This window comes from Podarcis cretensis, assembly GCF_951804945.1.
Source record: "Podarcis cretensis genome assembly, chromosome: 14".
In the NCBI taxonomy this organism is placed as follows: Eukaryota; Metazoa; Chordata; class Lepidosauria; order Squamata; family Lacertidae; genus Podarcis; species Podarcis cretensis.
Genome location: NC_137183.1, coordinates 14351734 through 14375472, shown reverse-complemented (window position 1 = coordinate 14375472; position 23739 = coordinate 14351734). Strand labels below are relative to the sequence as shown.

The following is a 23739-nucleotide window of genomic DNA, read 5'->3' as shown; positions in this document are numbered from 1 at the left end:
CTGTATGTTTCCTGAATCATGGCTTTTTGGAAGAAGACTGTTGTATGTAGAAAACATTCCCACAGGAAGTGATAATCTATTTTGGTAACAGGATTAGTCTGCTGATCTTATTCTGAGGTCAGAATATTTATTGATGCCTTCCAGGTTACATTTAAGATAAGAACTATTCATTGAGGAGACCCCTTTTTATGTAAATTTATGCCAACTGCACTGATGCTATGATCTACAGAAATAAACCATAGTCAAAGTTCAGATTGGCACCCATTGTTACATTACTTTGTGATGTCACTGCACTATATGTTTTCTACCCCACATCATTGGCTGCCACTGGCAAAAGGAAAAATGCACACAGTGTTAGAACACACACGTTCATACCTGTTTCAGGAGAGAAAAGAACTTTACACAGGGATGCCACTTTTGGCAGAGTTACCCGTAAAATGTTTCTCAGTAAAGGCAGGACATGTTAATAAGATGTGAGCATTATTCAAATTTAAATTGACCTTTTATCATTATTCCTCTCTTATTTTTTGTTTGGACAGAGCCTTAATGCACGTATTCGGGAATTAATAGAAAACCAAGAAAAACTGAAAAATGCAAATCAGGAGCTATGTAGTCAAATGAGACAGATGATTCAGGAGTCTGATCGGGATAAGCAAGAAGCTCTTGACAGGTAATGTGGGGGAGTGGGAAGCTAACACAATGTCCTGCATGTGCCTATAAATGTTACTTTTTGATTTTCTCTGTTTAGGAGATAAAGAAGTAGAAAATGGGTTGGCTCGGATTCTATATTTATTAGGACTTGTCCGTACTAGTAGTAGCCAAGGAGGTGAGGGTTAGCTTTCCATCTCCAGCTGCAACCAACAGGAAGATCACTCCTTTCTCCAAACAAAAAGCCTTGAAAATAACTTTCTGTTAGAGCTAAGAGAATGCTTTTTCAAGTCTAAATGTGACATGTAATTAAGCTTGAAAGAATCCTACTACTGCAGCCAGTGGAAGCCTTCCTTGAAGCCTGATTGTGACACAGCAGACACAGTTGAGGAGAGGAGAGTTAATTCTTACCCCTGAGCTTTAACCACCCCAGAAATTGTGTACGCTCTCTCTCTCTCTCGCTCTGTGTGTGTGTGTGTGTGTGTGTGTGCGCGCGCACGCGTGTGCATGTGTGTGCATGCATATGCTTGATGGGTTGCAGGCTTTGTTTTGCTCTTTATACGTGTGTAAAAAAATCATTTCTTAGGCTTTTTCCTCTTCCTATCTCCTATCCCCAGATGTGAAAGAACCTATCAGCAACATTATGAAAACATGAAGAAAAAGCTTTGTGAAGAGCTTGAAGAAAGGCATGCTGCAGAGAGAGAAAAACTCACCTATGATTATGAAATGAAGATTACACAGTTAAAGTGAGATTTGTTTTTGCCCTGCTAAGTTAGACTGCCCGAAACTGTTTCACTTTCAGACTCACTGTTTTATTAGAAAATAACTGGGATTTTTTTTATCTTTTAAAATGCAACTTGTATGTGTTTCCAGGACTGTCATTGATGAGTTGAACAAAGAGATGCTCTCAGTGAAGGAATGTTACGTCACTGTCTGCAGAGAGAGAGATGAGCAGGAGGCCACTCTGAAGGCAGAATTTGAACAAAAGCAGCAACTGAAGGAAGAGAAGGTAGAAGCAGAAATAATCCTAAGGAAAAAAATACAGTGGTACCTCGGGTTAAGTACTTAATTCGTTCTGGAGGTCTGTACTTAACTTGAAACTGTTCTTAACCTGAAACAGCACTTTAGCTAATGGGGCCTCCCGCTGCACAATTTCTGTTCTCATCCTGAAGCAAAGTTCTTAACCTGAAGCACTATTTCTGGGTTAGCAGAATCTGTAACTTGAAGCATATGTAACCTGAAGCGTATGTAACCCGAGGTACCACTGTACTCCAGCGATGATGATTGCATAGCAACTATACCAGATTTGGTTCCTGAACAAAGACAAATTCTCTCAGCAATTTGTGTTAAGTAAAATGTTTGGGAATGCCTGAATTGGTGCAGAACAGACATAACACTGGCTGCTTCTTAAGCATAATTAAACTATGGAAGATAGGCCATAGGATCTTGTACTCTTTCCCACCTGTCCCTTCCTCCTCAAGCATGAATCACCCCTATCCTTCTCTTGTTGGCATTTACTGTGACATTATATCTGCATCTGTCTAAATATGGTAGCGTATTAAAGTTTAAAGTTGGAAAGCGCTTCTTGAGGTGAGCTACATTTCACTCACCTTAAGTGCTTTCCAGTTTTAAAGATATTAGAGTTTTGCATACATATAATAATTGTGTGAACATATTACCAAGTTATGTATCGGGTGCTTGCAGGATCCAATCCTTAAAATATATAATGAGGACTAAAGACTCATTTGTGGACCAAATAGAAACCCTAAGTTAAATAGTTTTATTTCTCTTTTCCAATACAAATTTTATATGCTTAGGATTGTGAAATCATACATAGCCCCTTACTCACATTTAATCGTATATCAATCGTGTTTAGTGGCTGATTTCTGACTCTGGCAGAAATGCTGGTTCCATAGCTTTCAGCTTTCTTTTGTATCTCAAGATGCTCTTCTCCATCAGAAATGTAAATATGAAAGATGGATTTTGTTGTACAGAATAACAGTGAATGGATTTTTTTTTGCCTTCATCCTACTTTCATACAGAAGTTGTCTATAAAGGCATTTTGATTTGTGATCTTGCTTTATGGTAGTATTTGTTCCAAAGCACTATCAATGACCATTTCTTTGTAGAATCATAAAAGTGTGTACACACTTCAGACAGCTCCAAGGTGCTTAGAAACTTTGACAGTGGTGAGTCAACAACAGAGAAAATTAAAGGCAGGGTTAACAAGTTAAAGGCAGGCAGGCAGGCAGGGTGGATTTGATTTAGATCAAATCAATTTAAATCATGATTTAAATCACTAGTCAGTAAGACTTGATTTAAATCATTTTTTTTTACAGAAAGACTCAGTCTTGCATATTTACAACCAGATGAAGGTTTCTTTTTTGGAATAAAAAATTTTCAGAGTAGTTTTTACAGTTATATCAAAAATTACTGATTTGGTTATACTATTAAAAATACATAGACAGATAATTATGAAATTATTGTGAGGTTTAATAAGTTAACTATATTTGGACAACTTTTCTGCAGTACTTTATTGGAAGAAGAAAAACAATCACTTCCTTAATAACAATTTAAACAATTTACTTAACTAAAACAGTAACATTATAGCATATGTACCCATGTTTGTTAACTGATGTGGTTAAACAATTTGAAAAACAAACAAACTTAGACTGAGTTTTAGCATACATGAAAAACTTAAAACAAATCCTTATTTCCTGATGAATAGTCTTTGGACTATAATGTAACTTAAATAGAAAACTATCTTTAGAAAGATTTTTCCTCCAAAAGCATTTTATTTTTAAAATCCGATTTAAATAAAAAAAAATCTGATTTAAATTTTTAAAAATCCATTTATTTTTTTAAACCATTGATTTTTATCCACCCTGCAGGCAGGCAAGAATAACATGAGATGAAAACAAGCAAATATACCTATGTTTAAATTTCATTGGGCATAAGGTGGGCATAAGGATCAAGAAGCTAAGCCCAAAACTCCATGTGAAAAGTTGGTTTTGAAGAGGGATTTGAAGGAAGAGAGAATTGCTTGCAATGAGAAAGTTTTAGATGTAAGAACTGGCAAGGAGGAATTCAGGGAACTGTTTTAAGTAACAGCATAATCCTATGCATGTTTACTTGGAAGTAGTCCCACTGTGTTCAGTGAAACTTCCTCCCACAAAAGTGTGTATAGAACTGCAGCCTAAGAGAAACCCCTTGAGTAAGAAATGCTAGAGTAACATAACCACATAAATAGTGGTAGGATCACACCAGTGATAGTATTAAGAGAAGAGCTTTTTTAATTCTAACAGGTGTGGTGTCTATTACAACAGCTTTAATACTTTTGTTCTTTGCCAAGAAGCTGATAAACCATTGCAGATGTTTAGCTCCGAAGCTGTTGTATTTATCAAAAAGTTAATCTTGTTAAATTTTTCCTAGCTCAAGAAACAGTTATTGAAGGAAAAAGAAGACTCTTTGAGCAGGCTGAGGGCTGAACTAGAGGAAGAACACAGGAATTCCATTGTAACAGCCAAGAGCCAATGGCTGAGAGAAAAAGAATCTGATGTGAAGCAGCACATTGAAAATGAAGTGATGATAGTCAAGACCCTCTGGGAGAGAGAACAGAAAGAGGTGTGCTGGGGTTTGTACTAATACAGTCATACCTCGGGTTGAAGTAGCTCTGGGATGAATATTTTCAGGTTGCGCTCTGCAGCGACCTGGAAGTAACAGAGCACATTACTTCCGGGTTTCGCCGCTCGTGCATGTGCAGACGCTCAAAATGACGTCATGCGCAGAAGCGGCAAAACGTGACACATGCAGTTGTGTCTTACGTTCGCTTCAGGATGCGAACAGGGCTCTGGAACGGATCCCATTCTCATCCAGAGGTACCACTGTATACAGTGAACTGCTTCTGGGATGCTGTTTATGCAGACACTGAAGAATTCTTTCTGAATTCTTTGGCTCTTGCAGAAGCTTGCCATTTGTTCCTTGCATTTAAAAGTGCTAAAATAGATTTGTTTCTTTGTTGTAGTTGGTGGCAGCATCCTTTTCTAGTACGTATTCATTTGTGTGTTCATTTCCAGCTTATTTTTTCTTAAGTGATCAAGGATCAAACACACTATTCTGCTGTTACATTTGCTCTCAGAAAACATTGGGACGCAGGTGGCGCTGTGGGTTAAAGCCTCAGCGCCTAGGGCTTGCCGATCGAAAGGTCGGCGGTTCGAATCCCTGCGGCGGGGTGCGCTCCCGCTGCTCGGTCCCAGCGCCTGCCAACCTAGCAGTTCGAAAGCACCTCCGGGTGCAAGTAGATAAATAGGGACCGCTTACCAGCGGGAAGGTAAACGGCGTTTCCGTGTGCGGCTCTGGCTCTGGCTCTGGCCAGAGCAGCGATGTCACGCTGGCCACGTGACCCGGAAGTGTCTCCGGACAGCACTGGCCCCTGGCCTCTTAAGTGAGATGGGCGCACAACCCCAGAGTCTGTCAAGACTGGCCCGTACGGGCAGGGGTACCTTTACCTTTACCTAGTGTGCTCTAAAAAAATCCACATCATTTGTTCCATGTAGATCAAAGACAGAGCTATTCAGGAAGTTGAAAAAGAGTGGCAACATAGACTCGATCAAGCTTTAGAAGAAGCAAAGAGGCCTGCAGTGGAACTCAATGATTATTGCGGCCAAACAGAGTTGTTAACCATCACAGATGAATCGTTGGACCAAATGATTGCCGAAGCAGTTGAAAAACAGACACTTCTAATTCAGGAGGCACTGCAAGAAAAGGAAAAGGCCCTGAGAGATTGTGAAGCAAGGCATCATGAGAGCATTGCTAGTCAGGTAACAAGCAAACAGAACATACTGCTTTGCCCCAAATATGGCCAAAGCATGTGCAAGAAAAATTATAGTTATCATAATACACATTTTCTTAATATTGCCACGCTAGAGTTGAATCAGTGTATAATAGGCACTGATTAATAAGCAGTTCTAAATCATGTATTTTTAAGCATGTTCTTAAGATGAATCTGACTGTATACACTTTCATTACCTCAGAGTTCAAGACCTTTATATGATAGCTGGTTGTCTAGCTTTTAATGTGCAAATTAGACCATAACACTAAACAATCAGATTGATCTAGATTGAATCTGTGTGAAGCCTCAGGCTTGCATTCTCCCATCTTCTGGTTCTCTCTCCTGATTTTGAAGTTGGCTTGTATTGAAACCAATCACATTTTACATGGGAAAAGGGTCAGTATCTGTTGCTTTAATCCTGGGCACAGTTGGGCTACTTTATATCTCATTGATTTCAGTGAGTTTAAGCACCTGCACAGACAGATTTGTAGCTGAAGTCCTTTCTCTTCATTCTGTGATTAGTTGAACATAGACTGAAGCTCCACTTACCCATTTGTAGGTGGAACTGGCTCTGACAAAAGCTCGTGCCAGGTGGCTGCAAGAACTGACTGAGCTTGAGGAATACAAAGCTCACCTGAAGGTAGCCAAGGAAAAATGGGAGAAGGAATGTGAAATCAGCACAGCAAAACAGGTAGTGGAGAATGACTTGCCCGTGATGGGCAAAACTTGGCTTATTTTTCACAGTAGGTTCAAACTGGAAAAGTTGCAGATTTGAGCCCACTTGATCAGAAATGTATGTTAACTGCTCAAATTCAGTAGACCAGTGTTCTCCATAAGTTGTGTTTTATGCTTTGCCTGAGGGAATGGTATGATACATTTTGTTTTGCTAGAGCTCCCTCCCTTAAGCTGCTTCCTCAGTTCAGTTCTTGCCATCACTTAAAGTAGACATGGTTTCTTCTCTCTCCTATTTTGATGCTCAAGTTTCTCCTTGCTCTTTTGTCATCCTAGTTTCCCTCTGTTTACTTTAAATCTCCCTCCTTTGTCTCTTTTCCCTCCATTTACCTTAAACCAATAAAACAAACAAGCAAGCCTTCTTTATACTCTTCAGTTTCTCCCCACTATTTTGGCATGCTGCCCACAGAAAAGAACAACAAAGAAGAAGTTGTAGCACATAAGGATTTCTCACTTAACTGGCAAATTGAGGGCAGTGGCCTTTGGGCACCAAAACTGTCTTTCTGCTTTTAGCTTAGCATATGTCCATGCCATAGGTGAATCATGAGACACAACCAATCACATAGATATATCCCTATGCCAACCTTGGAGGTCCATTCATGGTAAGTGACCAATGTTCCATTCTGCTTTCAAAAAGAGAGATATGATAAATTTGTTAGTACAGCTAATGAAATTTTCCAAATTATTATTTTTTTCTTTTACAAATTGTGATGGGATGATGAGCTGCTTGTGCGTAAAGCTTAGTCCCTCAGAGTCTGGCCTGGTTATCAAAGCTCTGTCTATAGCGGAGCCCCCTAAAACATGACTCCCTCAATCGCTGGCAGAATCCGACAGTGGGCGTTTGCGGAAATGCTTCCAGCATAGAAGCACCTTAACGGAAACGCGTCTACGAGATTCTCGGCGCGACAATTTCCGGCGAGGGGTGGGTGTCCCTATAGGAGGTCCTGAAACTTCCCCACTGTTTTCGCTGGAAGTCTCTCTGAGCCATCCCTCCGATTCACTTTCCCTTGGAGCTCCTTCTCTCCCCCTGCTGGTTCCCTCCTCTGCTGCCGAGTCTCTCCTAACCTCCGTGAGCCCTTCCACCGCCTGCCCTTCCGATGGCAGTTCCCTGACACAAATCATCTAGTTTTTTAAAAAAAATCCAGTACAAGTTCTGCTTACATTATTTAATTATACTGAATTCAAGCTTGAGTGCCACTGACAATAAGAGTGGCATTTGCCTTGGTACAAGTGCTAGTATTCTCAAATGGGTTAATTGGACAGTAAAGCTGTCCAATCTCCTAATGATGTCTATGTGATCTGTGTTTCCCAACCTTGTGCCTCCAGCTGTTTTTGGACTACAATTCCCATCATCCCTTGCCACTGGTCTTGCTAGTCAGGGATGATGGGAGTTGTAGTTCAAAAACAGCTGGAGGCACAAGGTTGGGAAACACTGATCTAGAGGACCATTCAATCTGCTGCTCCCTCGATATCAGAGATGGGCTTGCATTGTGCCTGCACCTATATTAAAACACTAAGCATAGTTCTACCTCTAACTATGACTTTGTTTTGACACTTAACTATGGTTTGGGAGCATGCCTGTGCAAATATAATCGTAATGCTAACAATAGTTACCAGAACTGAATGAGGGCGGAGAAAAGAGAGGAGCACGCAAGCTTGTGTGCACTCCTGAGTTCCTAGCCATCATTAGGACACAAGGCAGGGTTCTGTCTGCACCAAGCCACCTGTAACCTTTAGAACTCTCAGGTAAATTTGTCAGGATATTGCTGACGGGCCATCATGTGTTGCATCCTTTAGGTGTCACTGGCTCTTTCAGCTGCTGAAGAAAAGTGGAAGAAGGAACATGAGAACACTGATATAGCTAGAGTAAGGACCAAAGAACTTGAAGATAAGGTATTTTCCCTTAAAAGGGAGCTAGAACTCAAAAAAGAAGAAATCCCTGCCATCATTAAAGCAGAAGTGGCAAAATCTCGGACTCAGTGGAACAAGGAAAAGCAAGAAGAGATTCTGAGGATTCAAGACCAAAATGAAAAAGATTACCACTCTTTTTTATACGACCATAGGAATAAAATCAATGAGGTGCTTGCCAAAGCAAAAGAAGACTTTGCAAAGCAGAAGAAAGAACTTCTAGATCAAAAAGAGGCAGAACTGAATATGTGTCTGGGCAGAAAGCAACAAGAATGGGCAGCCGGAGAAGCCAAGAGATTCCAAAATGAAATTCGCCAGTATGAAGAAAGGATTCTGGTTCAGGTGGAACTCCTCTTAGATGACATGCACAATAACTTGGTCAAATGTTCAAGCGAAGGACGTGCTCAGCAACTTAAGTGGACTGCTTCTCCTACCATTCAGATCAATTCCCAGTTCAAAGAGAAACTGACATTTTGTCTGCAAAAAGCATATAGAGCCACTGTCAGCGCCGTTCTGGAAAAAGCCAAGCAAGAATGGAATGAGGTAACATTTATGCAACTTTAAATGAAAACATGTGGGGTTTCATTTAAAAACAAGCTACATTTTGGCTTTCACACTCTGATTATGGACAAGTTTAAGAAAAATAGGGAGCCATGTATTTTTTTCAGAGTTGGGGGTGGGAAAGGATGAGGACCAATTGATGCGGAAATGTTGTAGATAATATAGAATTTGTTAACTATACATGTAAAGGGGGAGGATAAAATAGATTTGTGCAAGTGTAGCCTTGCCCAGTGGCGTAGCGTGGGTTGTCAGCACCCAGGGCAAGGCAAGTAATTTGCGCCCCCTAACCCGTGGATTTGCGCCCCCTAATCCTAACCCCCAGATGTTGCGCCCGGTGCTGCCGGCCCCCCCTGCACCCCCCACGCTACGCCACTGGCCTTGCCAGACTTGACTCAATTTGTTTATTTCTATTTAGTCATCACACTATTACAAAACAGGTTTCACAGAATGAAAGTAACACAAAATAAGCAATAGAAGTTTAATTCAGACTTGGATAAACTTTAACATAAGCAAGTTTAATGTGCTGAATTTCTCGTAGTTTACTGCTTGCCCCTTTAAAAAGGGGAGACATGTTTCTCTTGTTAAAAACATTCCATTTTAATACTGCATTTTATAAAAATGAGTTTAAAGAAAATGAATCTGCAAATCTGGAAAAAGTAAAACTTAAATGAATAAAATCCAAAAACATACTTAAAATTTTGAATTTCCCAGGCAGGATACAGAATTCTCTCCTAAAAAACCCCCCTCTCATTACTGTCTTCACAGTTGTATATTTATTTTGTTCATCTAGTGGATAAATTATTGACTCATGGTCAAACCTCTTCACATCTCTCCCTAAAATTTGTCACAAGTATTTCTCTCTCAGTGCATTCTATAATGATACAAGATCTTCAACCCATAATAAACTACAAGGACAGGTATGTTCAGAATATGGCATGTATCCGAACCTTCCTTGAAAAACAGGAAGACATCAGATTTAACTGAGCTTTACAAATTAGATATTTCACCCGTCACCATTTATATCAACACTTGTAAAAAGCCTGATTTTATGATGAGTGGGGTATATGTATGTATGGAGGGGTGAGCCTGTAGAGACTCCTAGGGGCTTGAGGTGCATCTTTTCACTCAGACACATTTGTATCCTACACACACACACACACACACACACACACCGTGGAACCCTGCAGTGGGGCACAAAATGCTCAGTTGTGGGTGGCAAGTTTGGTTCTCAGAGCAAGTGAATGATTGTGATTTGCTCCATTAAAGACAAAGGATTCCTTCAGGAGTACCATTTGGTGTGGAGACTAAACCTGTTTCCCACCTTGGCAACCCCAGCTTTTGGAAACGCCCATGGGCCTCATTGAGGCTTGGCCACCTCTGAGAGCTGCGTGCTAGTGTGGACACATGTCACTCGCACTGTATGTCATTGGTGTGCATTCATACACACTTGCCACACGTACAACAGAGCACTTCTCCAGCACACATCTAGATGCCAGGTACACCACACCACACCACCCCCAGATACAGACATACAGTTGGCTACTCTCACTTTCCTGTCCTTAATTGGTGAGCTCATTGATGAACTAATTCAGGTGGTCCTGACACCACAAAACAACCATTTCACTAGGAGGAAAAACAACACACACTTCAGACAAATAAAGCACAGACAAAGAAGGCAAGAAAAAATGGTAATTCCTCCCCAGCGCCCATCAGTTTTGCAAAAATGGGAAGGACAGGGACCCGGGGGGGGGCACCACGGGGTTTGTAGTGTCTTGGGGTACTGTGGTGCCCATGTGCACTACATAGGGGACCCTCACATTAATTACTCACCCCATTTGAATAACAGTTTTATTCAGTTGTTACCAATTTGTTGCTCTTTATTGAGGAAGCACTTTCGAATAATTTTTCCATTGCACGCATTAGGTTTAATTGCTTTTTGTATTTTTAATTATGCATGCTGCTTGTGGCAAACCCTTATAACCACTCCACAAGCATAAATTGCTGTCTTATTCCTTAGTGAATTGGATAAGTGAATTTAATGAGCATCCCCACCCCCCTTCCTCCTCTTATTCATTGTTAAATTCATTAAACACCCCTCATTTAATGAAAAGAGCAACTGCACCATAAATTCCTTATAAAATTCTCCCCATTATTTATTATTGAATTTGTATTTACGTTAAGTAGGTGGTGATGGTGGTTGTTTTTAAGTTGCCACTCTGACCTTCTTTCCATCATTTGCTCTCCTGGCTGCTCCCTGAATAGATAGTATTTATCCATCAGAAAAGTTGTAGCCAAGTTGTTCAGTCTTACTATAACTGGCTCCCAGCTGCTCCCAAAAGAGATTGTCTCTCTTTCACAGCAAAGCTACTGTGAAGGCTGTAACAAAGTTTTCAGAGTACTGCAGAAGTGTTCTCAATAAGGAAGCTGAAGGAGCTACTTTGAGGTGGAGTTTTTGGAGCTTTTGGACATTGTAGCCACACTGAAAAGTTAAAAGTTACGTGCTTGCTGGCCCACATTGAGTGGTCTACCTAATAAGGTCTTATACCCTGTTTTGAAAAGCAGCATGATACAGAAAGATATAACAAAAAAGGGATTATTATTGTTCTCTTTCCATCTAAAGAAAATGAGTACTGTATCTACCATTGGACTCACAACAAGAACTTTAAATAGATTTTATACAGATATACACTTTTCATCCTATTTCCCATCACAGTTTAACACAGTTTAAGAGTGGTTGAATATTGAATAATATAAACACTGGTGGAAAGACAGAAGTTAAAGGCTTGATTCAGCCATTCTGTAGAGTTATATTGATTTGCCTGATGTCACCAAATTCCGCACACTGTCATTGCATTCCAAACCTCTTTTGTTGTTGCTAGGATGATTCCACCAATGCTGTTACATATGAATGTAATCTCAAGTGCTGCTCTTTTTTCTTTGGGGCAAAAACGCAGTGGTGGCAGTTAATGATATATTCTGTTGTGGGGGTGTGGATTATACTTTACTATAGTCCCTCACTGTAAAACCTCATTCCACCTGTTCCCTGATCAATGATGATCAGATAGTATTTGGCAAAACCAAGAAGAACAGAATATCAGCTTTAAAAGAAAAATGGGCCAGGAGAGAATGGAGCACCAGGAATTTTTACAGAGATGAGGAATGTAGGGGCCTTTTTCAGTGCATCATTACAGAGAAGATTCAAGAGTGGGTCACCCTTGATCACATTCCCCTCTGCATTATTCCGGCTCCTGTGACAGCCATGACTTTGTATTTAGCTGTTAGTCTTTCTCCTCTCTGCAAGGTGAGGGATTCTTCAAAATGCTGTGGAAATTAAAAATTGTTGAACTATGTCCATATGAAGAGCCTGCTCTGTTCTGCAGTAGTGAGACAATGTTTGGACTGTTTTCTTTCATTTGTTGTCATGAAGCCTTGCAAACAAGTTTTATCTCCTTGCATATACTGTTGGTTTTTTTTGTTTTGTTTTTTTTTTGCTCTATAAGACTCACTTTTTCCCTCCTAAAAAGTAAGGGGAAATGTGTGTGCGTCTTATGGGGCGGATGCAGGCTGCGCAGCTATCACAGAAGCCAGAACAGCAAGAGGGATTGCTGCTTTCACTGCGCAGCGATCCCTCTTGCTGTTCTGGCTTCTGAGATTCAGAATATTTTTTTTCTTGTTTTCCTCCTCCAAAACTAGGTGCTTCTTGTGCTCTGGTGCGTCTTATAGAGCGAAAAATACGGTACATGAATATAAATCTGTCTATATATAAAGACAGATATAAAAACTCCACAAAGGGTTTCTTTTCTTGCTAGAAATATTTTTAAAGCTGAAGAGGAGCATTTAAGCTGAGTCTAAGAATATTGCCCAATCTTTGAATGAATATAAATATACCATTTAATAAGCTTCTTTTAAACAGTGTGGTGCAATAGATACTTCATGGTCTAGCCCTTGGAAAGCTAGGTCCACATTCCTGCATAGCCATGGAGCATGTTAGGTGGTCTTGACGACTAACTTTACCCTAGTCTTTTACAGGCTTGTGAAGATAGAGAATTGTAAAATACTTTGTACACCTAAATAGAAATTGATACTAGTGGCTCTCATTTGGAACTTGAATTTGTGATATCTTTTGCAGAAACATGAGGTTCTGGACTATAATTTCAAAGAACCAGGGGACTCCTGCTTACACAGCAGTGAAGGAGAAACAGGAGACAAAGCAAGACCTTCCATGTACAGCGTTGGACAGCAAGTAGAACTACAAAGGATGTTAAGGAAGCAGACACCTTTGCAGGAATCTGAAATGGGTATTGGTATTATTTCCTTCTGCCTTGCTTTAATCTTGACATTGGTTTGTTTCTTTGTAAAATAACATTTTTATAGTAGCAACTGAATATAACTGGATATAAACAGCATTGTACAAATACTGTAATACTGACAGCCACCTGCTGTTGCCCTTCCCTCTATTTCAGGCATAGGCAACCTTCGGCCCTCCAGATGTTTTGGCCTACAATTCCCATGATCCCTAGCTAACAGGATCAGTGATCAGGGATGATGGGAATAGTAGTCAAAAACATCTGGAGGGCTGAAGGTTGCCTATTCCTGCTCTTATTTCCTTCTCTGATGGCATCACACAAATCCTAAGCATTACCTCTGATTTCCAGAGACGGGAGTATTCCATGCACAGACCAGGCTTTAAGACCAAAGATGTATTCCATGTTTCATAGGAACCATGATTCTTCTCCCTCAATCTGGCAATCTGCACAGAATTTTGCTTAACGGTTGCCATCAGTTTGATTTTAATTAATTTTTATAATGAAATGTTTTTAAAATGTTGGATTATTTTATTGTTGTTAGCCGCCCTGAGCCCGGCTTTGGCTGGGGAGGGCGGGATATAAATAAAATTTATTATTATTATTATTATTATTATTATTATTATTATTATCAAACCCTCTCACCCTCTGAGAGGATTTGACAGAAGTTGATAGGCTATCAAAATCTACAACAAACGGACAAAGACATTTAGATAGCCTGACTCATTGTTTGTCTCTTTTCATCCCAGATTTCAGGGGGATTCTCGCACTTCCAAAGCCAAATTGTTTAAAGCCTGCATTTCTGTGGCCTAGGACACTTGCCTAAACCACACAGCTTGAGAACACTCTCCTATAGGGCAACAGCTACATCTTTTGCTTTCTTCAAAGCTGTCATGTGGAAATTGCATACTAGACATTGCGTACTAGACATTGATGCATCAGACATTGATGCATCAGTGGAGGCCGCTTTTTAGAAGAAATTCCTGATCTCCTATTTTATTTTTTTCTGAAAGGGAGTTCTTAATTCTTCTTATTTACAAAATAGAGGAATCAAGGATCAGCAAAAAGAGAGCCAACATTTGTGAATGTGGTTTCCCCCCCAACATAGCATTTAGTAAAATTTCATACTCTTTTTTTAAAAAAGCAAACCCCTGCTATTTGATTCTTAATTATTTTCAAAAACCTTAACGCTTCATATTCCTACTGTGTATGATAATTTCCCCTAACATTTCCAACGTTTGTGTGCATATATGTTTTGAAATTTATTTTATCTATCACCATTTTAGTTATATACCATCTGCGGATTAATTTGCAACATTTCTGCTGAACAGCCTTATTTAAAAAGAACTAGCAGCCTCTTATGTGGTATTGCTTGATAATTCTAGGGGTGTGTGGAATCAGTGCAGCTTTGAAATCAGTAGTAAAATCACTACTATTCTGAAAGGTTTATTCAGCTATCTTGATTCAAAATGGCACCTAAATGGTATCCAAGCATAAATTGAAAAACTGCTCCTTAATCTCAGGAACCATCATGCAAAATTTGATTTGATGAGGTGTCCAAATGTGGAAACATAGGTCTCAAGATACATGCTTGTTCTGTAGAAGTGCATTGAGTAGCTACGTCAAAACACTTCTAATATTACTTCCTTTATTTTTTACCAAATTCTAGTTTTACCGCCCTATCCCTTTTCTTTTCCTCCTTTCTTTCAGAAGTTTTCATCTCCTCCGCTAAGGTACCTTTTATATCCTTTCCATGGAACAGGGAGGAATCTTTAAGTGACCAGGCTTAACTGAAAGATTGGTGAAGTGTTCTCTGTCTATTAGATACCTCATTCACCTCGGAACAGAAAGAACCTTCACAGTAAATGTCAAAAAATCATTTCCCTTCAACAAGGTCAGGAATGGGGAACCCATGTTCCTCCAGATCTTGTTGGATTCCAATTCTATGGAACATAGCCAGCGGCCAGGGATGATGGAAGTTGCACTTCTACAACATCTGGAGGGCCATAAATTCCACATAGCAAGACTCCAAGAAGCTGGGAAGCATAGAATAAATGTGACTCTGGTTGGTCTATTAGCTGATTTCCTTCAACTAAGTAAGATATATAGGCACTAGAAACCTGTTGTAACCACACAGAGGTTCCAGAAAAATACAAGAAAACAGTAGTTTCTGGCCTCAAATACAATGGCTACCAATCCACGTTTTCTAGTTTTCTTAACTTTTTGTGTTGATTAACTGCAGATTTGAAATATAGGAAAAGAGATCCCTTGTCCCGAGAAGACATTTGTTGTGAGCACTGTCGCCAGCAGCTGGAAAGAAAGGAAAAAGAATGTCAGGATTTGAAAAAGAAACTTGATAAAGCTTGCAAGCACCTCCAGCTTGCAGTCAAAGCAAAGTCAGAGCAGTTCCAAGGTTTGTGTTCTTATTTGTCAAGGTAGAATTATTATTGGACTATACCTGTGATGGCCAAACTCGTCCCTCCAGAAGTTTTGGGACTACAACTCCCATCATCCCTAGCTAACAGGACCAGTGGTCAGGGATGATGGGAATTGTAGTCCCAAAACAGCTGGAGGGCCAAGTTTGGCCATCACTGGACTATACCGTCTCCAGCCAACACTGGGTATAATAGGAGTTGCAATCCACTGGAGTCATTTTCATAGAAGTATGCATCCCCAGGTGGATGAGGTCCTTTCTCGGGTGCCACAATCCAAATCAAATTAAGTTATAAGACTATGAAAGAGAAGACACAAGTTGATAATGTTACAGTGTCTTTTTAGGGTGAAGTGTTCAAATCTTCTTCCCTCGCATTCCCACTGCATGTTCCATTAGTATACTAATGGTTCTATTTGACATAAATTTGAAATAAAGGAGCTTGTGGTGGACTTCAGGAGACAGAAGAGCAATGTCCAGCCACTTTTGATTGATGGGGTCTGTGTGGAGAGGGTAAGAACGTTCAGATTTTTGGGTATTGAATTACAAGAGGATCTGTCCTGGAGTGTCAACACAAGGGGGCTTGTGAAGAAGGCGCAGCAGAGACTGTACTTTTTGAGAATCCTAAGGAAAAACCATCTTCCGCAGAAACTGCTGCTTGCCTTCTATCACTGTGCCATTGAGAGCGTGCTTACTTATGGCTTATGTGTGTGGTACGGAAGCTGTACTACCCAGGACAGGATGGGGTTGTGCAGAGTTGTTAAGGCAGCAGAGAGCATTGTTGGCTGCCCACTCTCCACCTTAGAGCAGATTTATGCCACAAGGTGCCACAGGAAGGCACTGGACATAGTAAAAGATCCATCGCATCCTGGTCACTGTCTCTTCGAGCTCCTGCCGTCGGGACGGAGATACAGGACGATGAAGACAAGAATGAGCCGTCTCAAGAACAGCTTCTTCTCCAGAGCGATCTCGGCCTTGAATGGGAAACCTGGACTTTGAAAGTCATCTAATCTTCCTTGCTGTATTATACTGTATTGTTTTAATTAGTGTTTTTATAGTTGTTCTGATTTTGAGTGGAGTGCCCTACCTGGGTGGATGGAGCAGCCAAATAATTTCGCTGTCCCCGAGAGGGGGCAATGACAATAAAGATATTATTATTATTATTATTATTATTATTATTATTATTATGAAATGCCGGGGCTGCATGTTTCTATAGGGTTTCTGTAAGTTTTTACTCAGTTCTATATAGAATTCTGGCAATGGTGCCAAATTAAGATAACAGAAAAATTCCACACTGATTCCTATTTAGATACCCAGTTAAATTAACAATGTGTAATATTTTTGTTCTGTACTTTTAGAAAATGAAAAAATTGTAGAGGCATTAATGGAAGAAAACTCCACAATGAAGGAGAAACTTGAGGATTTGAAGTTGGCCAACGGTCCCCCAAGGTAGTTAAGAAAAAGAAGAGTGATTTATGGGTGCTTGAAACTTCATACTCAGTTTGTGTACTGTGTATTTTGTGTTCTTATAGATCATCGTCAGAGGGGAGTGTCTCAGCCCCTTGTTCCTGTGATGGAAAAGCCTTGGAAGAAATGCGTTTTCAGTATATTAAAGCAGTGGGCAAAATTAAGAGTAAGTGCTAAAGAAGTTCCTTGTAGTTCAGTAACTAGTTTCCCCCATCTGCATGCTTTACAACACAGTAACTGAGGCAAATTACCAGTAAGACTGAATGGCTGCAGTGTGGGTCCCATAATCCCCTGTCTTTTCTGCACGATATGTCCTCTTACTATGTTTCATAAACATTGATCTTTGTATTATTGAATATTCACTTCTGAAACTCCAGTTGTGTATCTCTGGAGCATAAATTCTTTATTTAATTTATACCATGCTGTTTATAGGTGACATGCTTCGTTACATACATGAAAGTAAAGAGAGAGCCGCAGAAATTATTAAAGCAGAAGTTTTAAGAGAACGTCAAGAGACAGCCCGGAAGATGCGCAAATATTACCTCATTTGTCTTCAGCAGCTTTTGATTGATGATGGAAAGCATGATGGGTGAGGTATTTCTAATTGTATTAGTTGAGAAGACAACATTTTTCATAGACTTGTGCTTGAGATCCAACACTGAGTGAGTCGGCTTGTGCTCATTTAGCAGGACATTCTCTTCCTTTCCTCTTGCCTGTACCCGCTTGGCCTCAGCCCCAACCCCGAGTTAGAGGTCTGCACAGCCTAACTTTATGGAAAGTACCGTATTTTTCCATGTATAGTACGCCCACCATGTATAATATGACCCCTATTTTTTTGGACTGCAACAAAAATGGAGGGGGGGGGGAATTGCCCAAAGTTGTTGAGCTTCTTTTGGGGGAGATTGCCCAGAGTTGTTCAGCTGGGAGGGGGGAGCACCAATCACTCTACAGCCTTGCCACAGCAACCAATCACACGCCCAATTGCCGTGGCCAATCTCCTGCTGGTAGCTGACGCCAATTGCCCTTCCCCCTCTGCTATCCGTGTATAAGACAACCTGCAATTTTTGCCTGTTAGTTCTAAGAAAACAATATTGTTTTATACCTGGAAAAATACGGTATTTTTAATCTTGCTTATCAATAATGGTATTATCAGTGACAATACTCTCCAAGTATTGTCTGCCAAGCAGAAATAGGTTGCTCAAAGCACCTGTGGAATTTACCAAAGTTGCTATCTCGCCTGCTCTGCATGAGAAATCCTCTACTTTCTGCTATTCAGCTCATTGATTGAGAGAGGTAATAGCTGCTCTTCTAGCCTGCACTTAGACAGATCACAGTTCATGAGCTCTGCTCTCATCTCTCAGAAATCCCATCCTGTCGTATAATTATTTTATACGATAGTGAAGAATTATGCAGATATCCTTAAATCATTCAAACTTTAAAGCTACAAGGGAAACTTTTGAGTAGCCAAACCTTGGAGAAACCTTTCTGTGATATATATATTGTCCATAGACAGCTTTCCAGGTCATGTGGCCAGCATGACGTGTGTGTGTGTGTGTGTGTGTGTGTATATATAAGTGCTCACTCTCTTTATTGAAGTGCTCACTCTCTTTTTGTCGTAACTTCAGATGGCTGGAATGGCCCTTGTAATTTGCTGCTCTAAAACAGTTGTCAATCAGATTAGTCCAGAAAAGGGTGGACTTTTAAGACCTCTTACTGGTTTTCCTGCAGGCCTGAGAAGAAAATAATATGTGCTGCTGGCAAACTTGCTACAATGGCTAAAATATTAGAAACACCTGTTCGTAATGCATCCCAGAGCAAAGTTACCCACTCAGGTACAGTAACATGAAGAATGCCTATCTCCTGGTTTTTTATACATGTCATTTGCTTATGTAGTGAGAGAAGATGTTTGCTCGTGTGGCTTATAGTACCTTCAATTGTGCCTTACGTATATGTGAAGCACTTTAAACTCATTGAAGGAATTCTTTTTAAAATATATGTGTTTGTTGATTTTTTGAGGATACAGCTGTAAAAACTTAATAAGATATAGAACATCTTCGATGTTAAGAAATAAATATGGACCGATGGGTCAGAGTTTACATAAAATCAAATCAGATCAGAAGCCATTATTGGCAACAACAACAAAATCAGTTGATTGGGGAAGGGGATAGTCTGAGATGTGTCTAGGCCAAGCAAAAAGAGTCTGTCAGGGGAGGCAAATACGCCCCCCCATAGTGATGCACAAGTTGTTGGAGGTTTCTATAATATACTGTTGTTGGTTATAAAAAAACAATTCCTCCAAAACAATTACATGCTTGATTTTAATTTCTTTTTACTTTCCATTCCACCTTCTGTAGCCCAGTCACAAAATCCCAAGCTGCTCTCTGAGGTTGAGAAACCTCAAAGAAATTATATGCAACAAGCCTCGCCAACCCTAGTAGAAAACCAAGTTCATGTCAAAAAACCCAGTAACCCAGCTACCCAGAAACGTATACCTTGTAGCTTACGACAGCAGCTCGATGCTGAAACCCACTCAGTTGCAAATTCCCATACCCAAGTTGGTGGGAGAGCTTTTAAACAGCTGGATGATACATCACTTGGTGGTGTATCGGTGGTGGCATTCAATGAAGGCGAAAACGTAGACAGAGGTCAGTGCCATGCAGTCAGTGATGCTACGTTCCAGAATCGTTCCTCGCAGATTTCTCAAGCAAAGCTCCAAAACATTCATTCAACTAGTGGAACAGGAGATAGCTCTGACTCCAGAGCAGCTTGTGTAAGATTTAAAAACCTAAATGAAAGACCAGTTGTTACAGAACTTGGATGCACTCAGTCTTCTAGGCATCAGAAGTCAACTTCTCAGAAAACTCAAGTCTTTGACATTCAGGAAACTCCAGAACGGGATGAAGGATGCTCTTCTGATTGGAGCTTGGTCAGTGAGACTTTACACATGGATGTGTCTCTGTATCCTCTTCAGAAAGCACATTCCAGTGCACCAGGAGAATCTCACCCCAAAGAAGATAGTTCTGGTTTTTGTCTACAACCTGGTGGCCACAAAGACAAGACAGGTGTTACAAAGAGCCGAGACATGGGCTGCAATGAAGGCCATCTGACTATGAATCCTAGCTGTGTACCATCTTTGAATGTGAGCAAATTAAGCCCTGCCGATCCCTATCTGAGTGGAGCAATGTGTTCAACAGCTGGGAAAAGCTATAGCCTTCTGAATTCAAGGAAACAGAAGCAAGATGTTTTGGCTTTTCAACAAGATAGTGGCTTTGACAGCCCACAAATCAACTTTGATTAAGCATCATGGACTCTCTGGACAGTCTCACAAAAGAGATACTTAAAAATATTTAAATGAAAGCTGTGGAGGAAGCCTGTTGTGACAGTCTTGTGAGTGTTTTTTTCCAATTCTTAACTTTACCTTTTCGACTGTTACATGAACAGACCGATCATAAATATTTATGCAGGTTTGGGATATGTTTTAGCTATCTGTCTTAGACTGTGTATAGTGTGTGTGTGTGTGTGTGTTGCGTTTTGCATATGAAATTATCTATTTTTATACCTCAAGATTAGTGTGCAGTACAGTGCAAACTTTTTAATTTATATGGCAATAAAACTGACACTTTGTGATCCGTATGCACAATTGTCATAGAACTTTCTTCAAAGCTGGGAGTACCTTTTATTTATTTAGTACATTCATCACCCTTTTCTCCAGAGAACTGGCAGACATAGAGTTCCAGGGCAGTCTTCCAGCTGGCCAGTAGCCAGACCCAAACCCACTTAGCTTCAGCAAAGTTAACTATGTTATACACCTTCAGACCATGCCTCGTATGAATGAAATGCCAGGACATGGAATCTTAAACATTTCCTTTCAAATATGGAATGTAAAAAAACACCTGGCATTAGCAAACTCCAATACCTAGAGGCACATGAGTGCTATTGGGTTTCTCCTTCCAGAAACAGCACTGCTATGATGTACATAGAGGAAACTTTCTCAGGAAGCAGATCCTGGCCATCAATTAAGCGTTGAGGAGATGCCCAAATTTCTTGTGATGAGATTTCATATATGGTATACCTAAGGTCCAGTTTATGTGTCCGTGTTTTTGTCACAAAATGCCCAAGCTGCTTTATCATATAAACAACAGTGTGCTTAATGAGAAGGCAATGTGTTTAGTTAGCTGGTTTGCACAGAACATTAAACCATTGGGGGTTTTCTTTTTTTTAAAAAAAAAAACTGGTTTAATGTGACTATGAGTGTGGTGGCGCACAATATACAGTGTTTGCTTTGCTCCTTCCCTACTCCTACTTATGCCGTACCAGTGGGAAACAAGGCAAAAACAAATGGTATGCTAAGGGAAAAACCTGGGCTTATTGCTTGGAGAGAAATAAACCACAAGCCCAAGTTCAAACATTACGATAAGCTTGTTTCCCAGTGACTCAGCAGAAGCAGGGGAAGAGGACAGCATTAACTACATGCAACAGCACACTGCTAATTTGTGCTAAACCATAGTTCATTTTAAATCGGTTATATTGCCAGGTGCTAAGTGCCTCTAGCAGGACGCGTGTGGCGCTTGGGTTAAACCACAGAGCCTAGGACTTGCCGATCAGAAGGTCGGCGGTTTGAATCCCTGCGACGGGGTAAGCTCTCGTTGCTTGGTCCCAGCTCCTGCCAACCTAGCAGTTCGAAAGCACATCAAAGGGCAAGTAGATAAATAGGTACCGCTCTGGCGGGAAGGTAAACGGCGTTTCCATGCGCTGCTCTGGTTCACCAGAAGCAGCTTAGTCATGCTGGTCACATGACCCGGAAGCTGTACGCCGGCTCCCTCGGCCAATAAAGCGAGATGAGCGCCGCAACCCCAGAGTTGGCCACGACTGGACTTAATGGTCAGGGGTCCCTTTACTTTTAAGTGCCTCTAGCATCATATCAAAAACCTTTTGAATGGGACTTTTTCTTCCAGGTGTTTTTCACAGAACAGTAATTTTTGTGTTTCATCTCACAAAATGCCACTTTTCCAGATACTGGCTTTCTAAACTTCCAGCATGAAATAAGTGGCATAGAAACCTATTTTTTTATGTGCCTTTAAGCAAATTTGATCACTCAGAGTTGATTCCCCCCACCCAGTGTTGCAATGAGGACTACCATTGAAGTTTGTGGTGTCAAGTATGTAGCTAAAGATCCAGAAATTATGGTGTATCTTAGCTTTGCTCCCGCAATGCAGAGGTGGAAGGGCCAATGAACTAGTCTGTGTCAGTTGTTGACATTTCTGTATAACTATAATGGAAAAGAAACTGCAATAACCCTTATCAAATTCCTAAGCAGCAGAATGGTTTCTTGAACAGAAGTTGACACACAAGCAGTCTTAAGGAGGAAATTATATTAAAAAGATCTAGACCAGTTTCCAGGTTCCATGGTACAGATGTACCTGTAGAAATTAGTCGCATCCGGTTATTACAGGTATATATTTGATTTCTCCAGTAAGAGGAAAGATGCTCACAGCAATGCTGCCATTATTCAATCAATGTTTCTTTTTTATATTAAAAAACCCCAACTGCAGTTCACCCTCAATCGTTTGGTGCTACTAAAGCCACTAACTGGTGTAAATACAGTTTGTTCAGTTAAACTAAAATGTGTTAAGTTTTTAAAAAATGTTCATGGTTTAATGGCACTCTGCTCCCACCTAGTGGATTCTTGTGTGTATTCTTTGAAACATAATTCCTGAAAACGTTTGAACAGTACAAGTAAGTGATGGCGCGTAACCAGTTTCAAAATTTGAATGCTGCAGGAAAAGGAAATAATCTGGGGCACCATCCATCCCATCACATGTGTCTGCAACTCCATCTGACTTTTCCACAGCCCCTTTGCTGTTGTGAGAGAAAAGGTGTGTATTTAAGGACTCTGTATATAGGAAGCATTTGCCTACAAAATAACCCCCCATGCCCTTTCTATCAGGTACATTACAGAACATGGCATGCCTCCAAGCAATTTGCCACTCCTTTTTTATATCTGTTTTTAAAGAAAATCTGTATCCTGCCTTTCCATGATAAACAGTGCTCAATGCAGCTCCCTGTATTAATAAAAACAATTCAGTGTAGAACAATACATTAAAAACCGTAAAAATGCAACAGAGTCAGACATACAAACTTATATCTTCAGTTAGGAGCTAACCTCAATAAAGCTTGCCCTAACAGTAGAAAATAGGGGAGTTCGGCAACTAGGGTGTGACCACAGAGGAGGTCCTCATGTATCTTAGCTAGTTTTGGAACAGTCATTATTGAGTGTGAGATGGGCCTCACCATCAGATACTAGGGAGAAGGCACAAATGGTATGGGAGGAGGTAGTTCTTTATATCATTTAGGCCTTTTATAGGTAATCACAACACTTTGAAACCCTCCCAGAAAGGTACTGGCATTCCAGAACCACCATGGGAACATAAATTTATGTGGTGCAAGATATAAAGTTTGTAACATGCAAGATTCCCAGCAGAAAGTGGCCACTCTCCATCTCACCCTTGTGCATTCCTACTTGTGTTTCTGTAAATTGTATGGCCTTTCCTCAAGCTTCTTTCCATTCCCCATGGCTCCCTATGCAAAAGTATTGTCCTTTAGCTGCAGCTTCCATTTCTGTGGAGGAAGCCACCATTATTGGATGCTGTTGGAAGGACTTTGCTGCAACCCACAACCTTCTGATGATGTCTTCAACTGAACTCCTTCCTTACTGTTGTCCTTATAGCCAAGAAAGCCTTCCTTTTAGCTGTTGCCCTTGCCCAATTGATAGGGTGCTCCCACAGTAGTCTGGGTCATGTGATTCCTCTGGCAATGGTTTCTCTCTTGCATGATGCTCTAGGCACACTGTCAAGGAA

General features: G+C 40.5%; 1 protein-coding gene across 5 annotated transcripts in view; it reads left to right on the top strand.

Annotated features, from left to right (window-relative positions):
• CEP152 (centrosomal protein 152) overlaps positions 1–20515 on the top strand; it is a 50168-nt gene extending 29653 nt beyond the window's left edge. For 4 of the 5 annotated variants that reach the window (XM_079953132.1, XM_079953131.1, XM_079953130.1 and 1 more), the window contains 14 exons: positions 540–670; positions 1266–1394; positions 1522–1657; positions 4081–4272; positions 5205–5468; positions 6039–6170; positions 8009–8662; positions 12810–12978; positions 15227–15397; positions 16774–16864; positions 16948–17048; positions 17315–17471; positions 18611–18714; positions 19237–20515. In XM_079953132.1, the coding sequence (XP_079809258.1) occupies positions 540–670; positions 1266–1394; positions 1522–1657; positions 4081–4272; positions 5205–5468; positions 6039–6170; positions 8009–8662; positions 12810–12978; positions 15227–15397; positions 16774–16864; positions 16948–17048; positions 17315–17471; positions 18611–18714; positions 19237–20180 (3375 nt within the window). In that variant the 3' untranslated portion in view covers positions 20181–20515. The remainder of the gene's footprint in view (positions 1–539; positions 671–1265; positions 1395–1521; positions 1658–4080; positions 4273–5204; positions 5469–6038; positions 6171–8008; positions 8663–12809; positions 12979–15226; positions 15398–16773; positions 16865–16947; positions 17049–17314; positions 17472–18610; positions 18715–19236) is intronic. The other variant, XM_079953133.1, reaches the window with a different exon arrangement.
• Positions 20516–23739: the final 3224 nt, after the last annotated feature.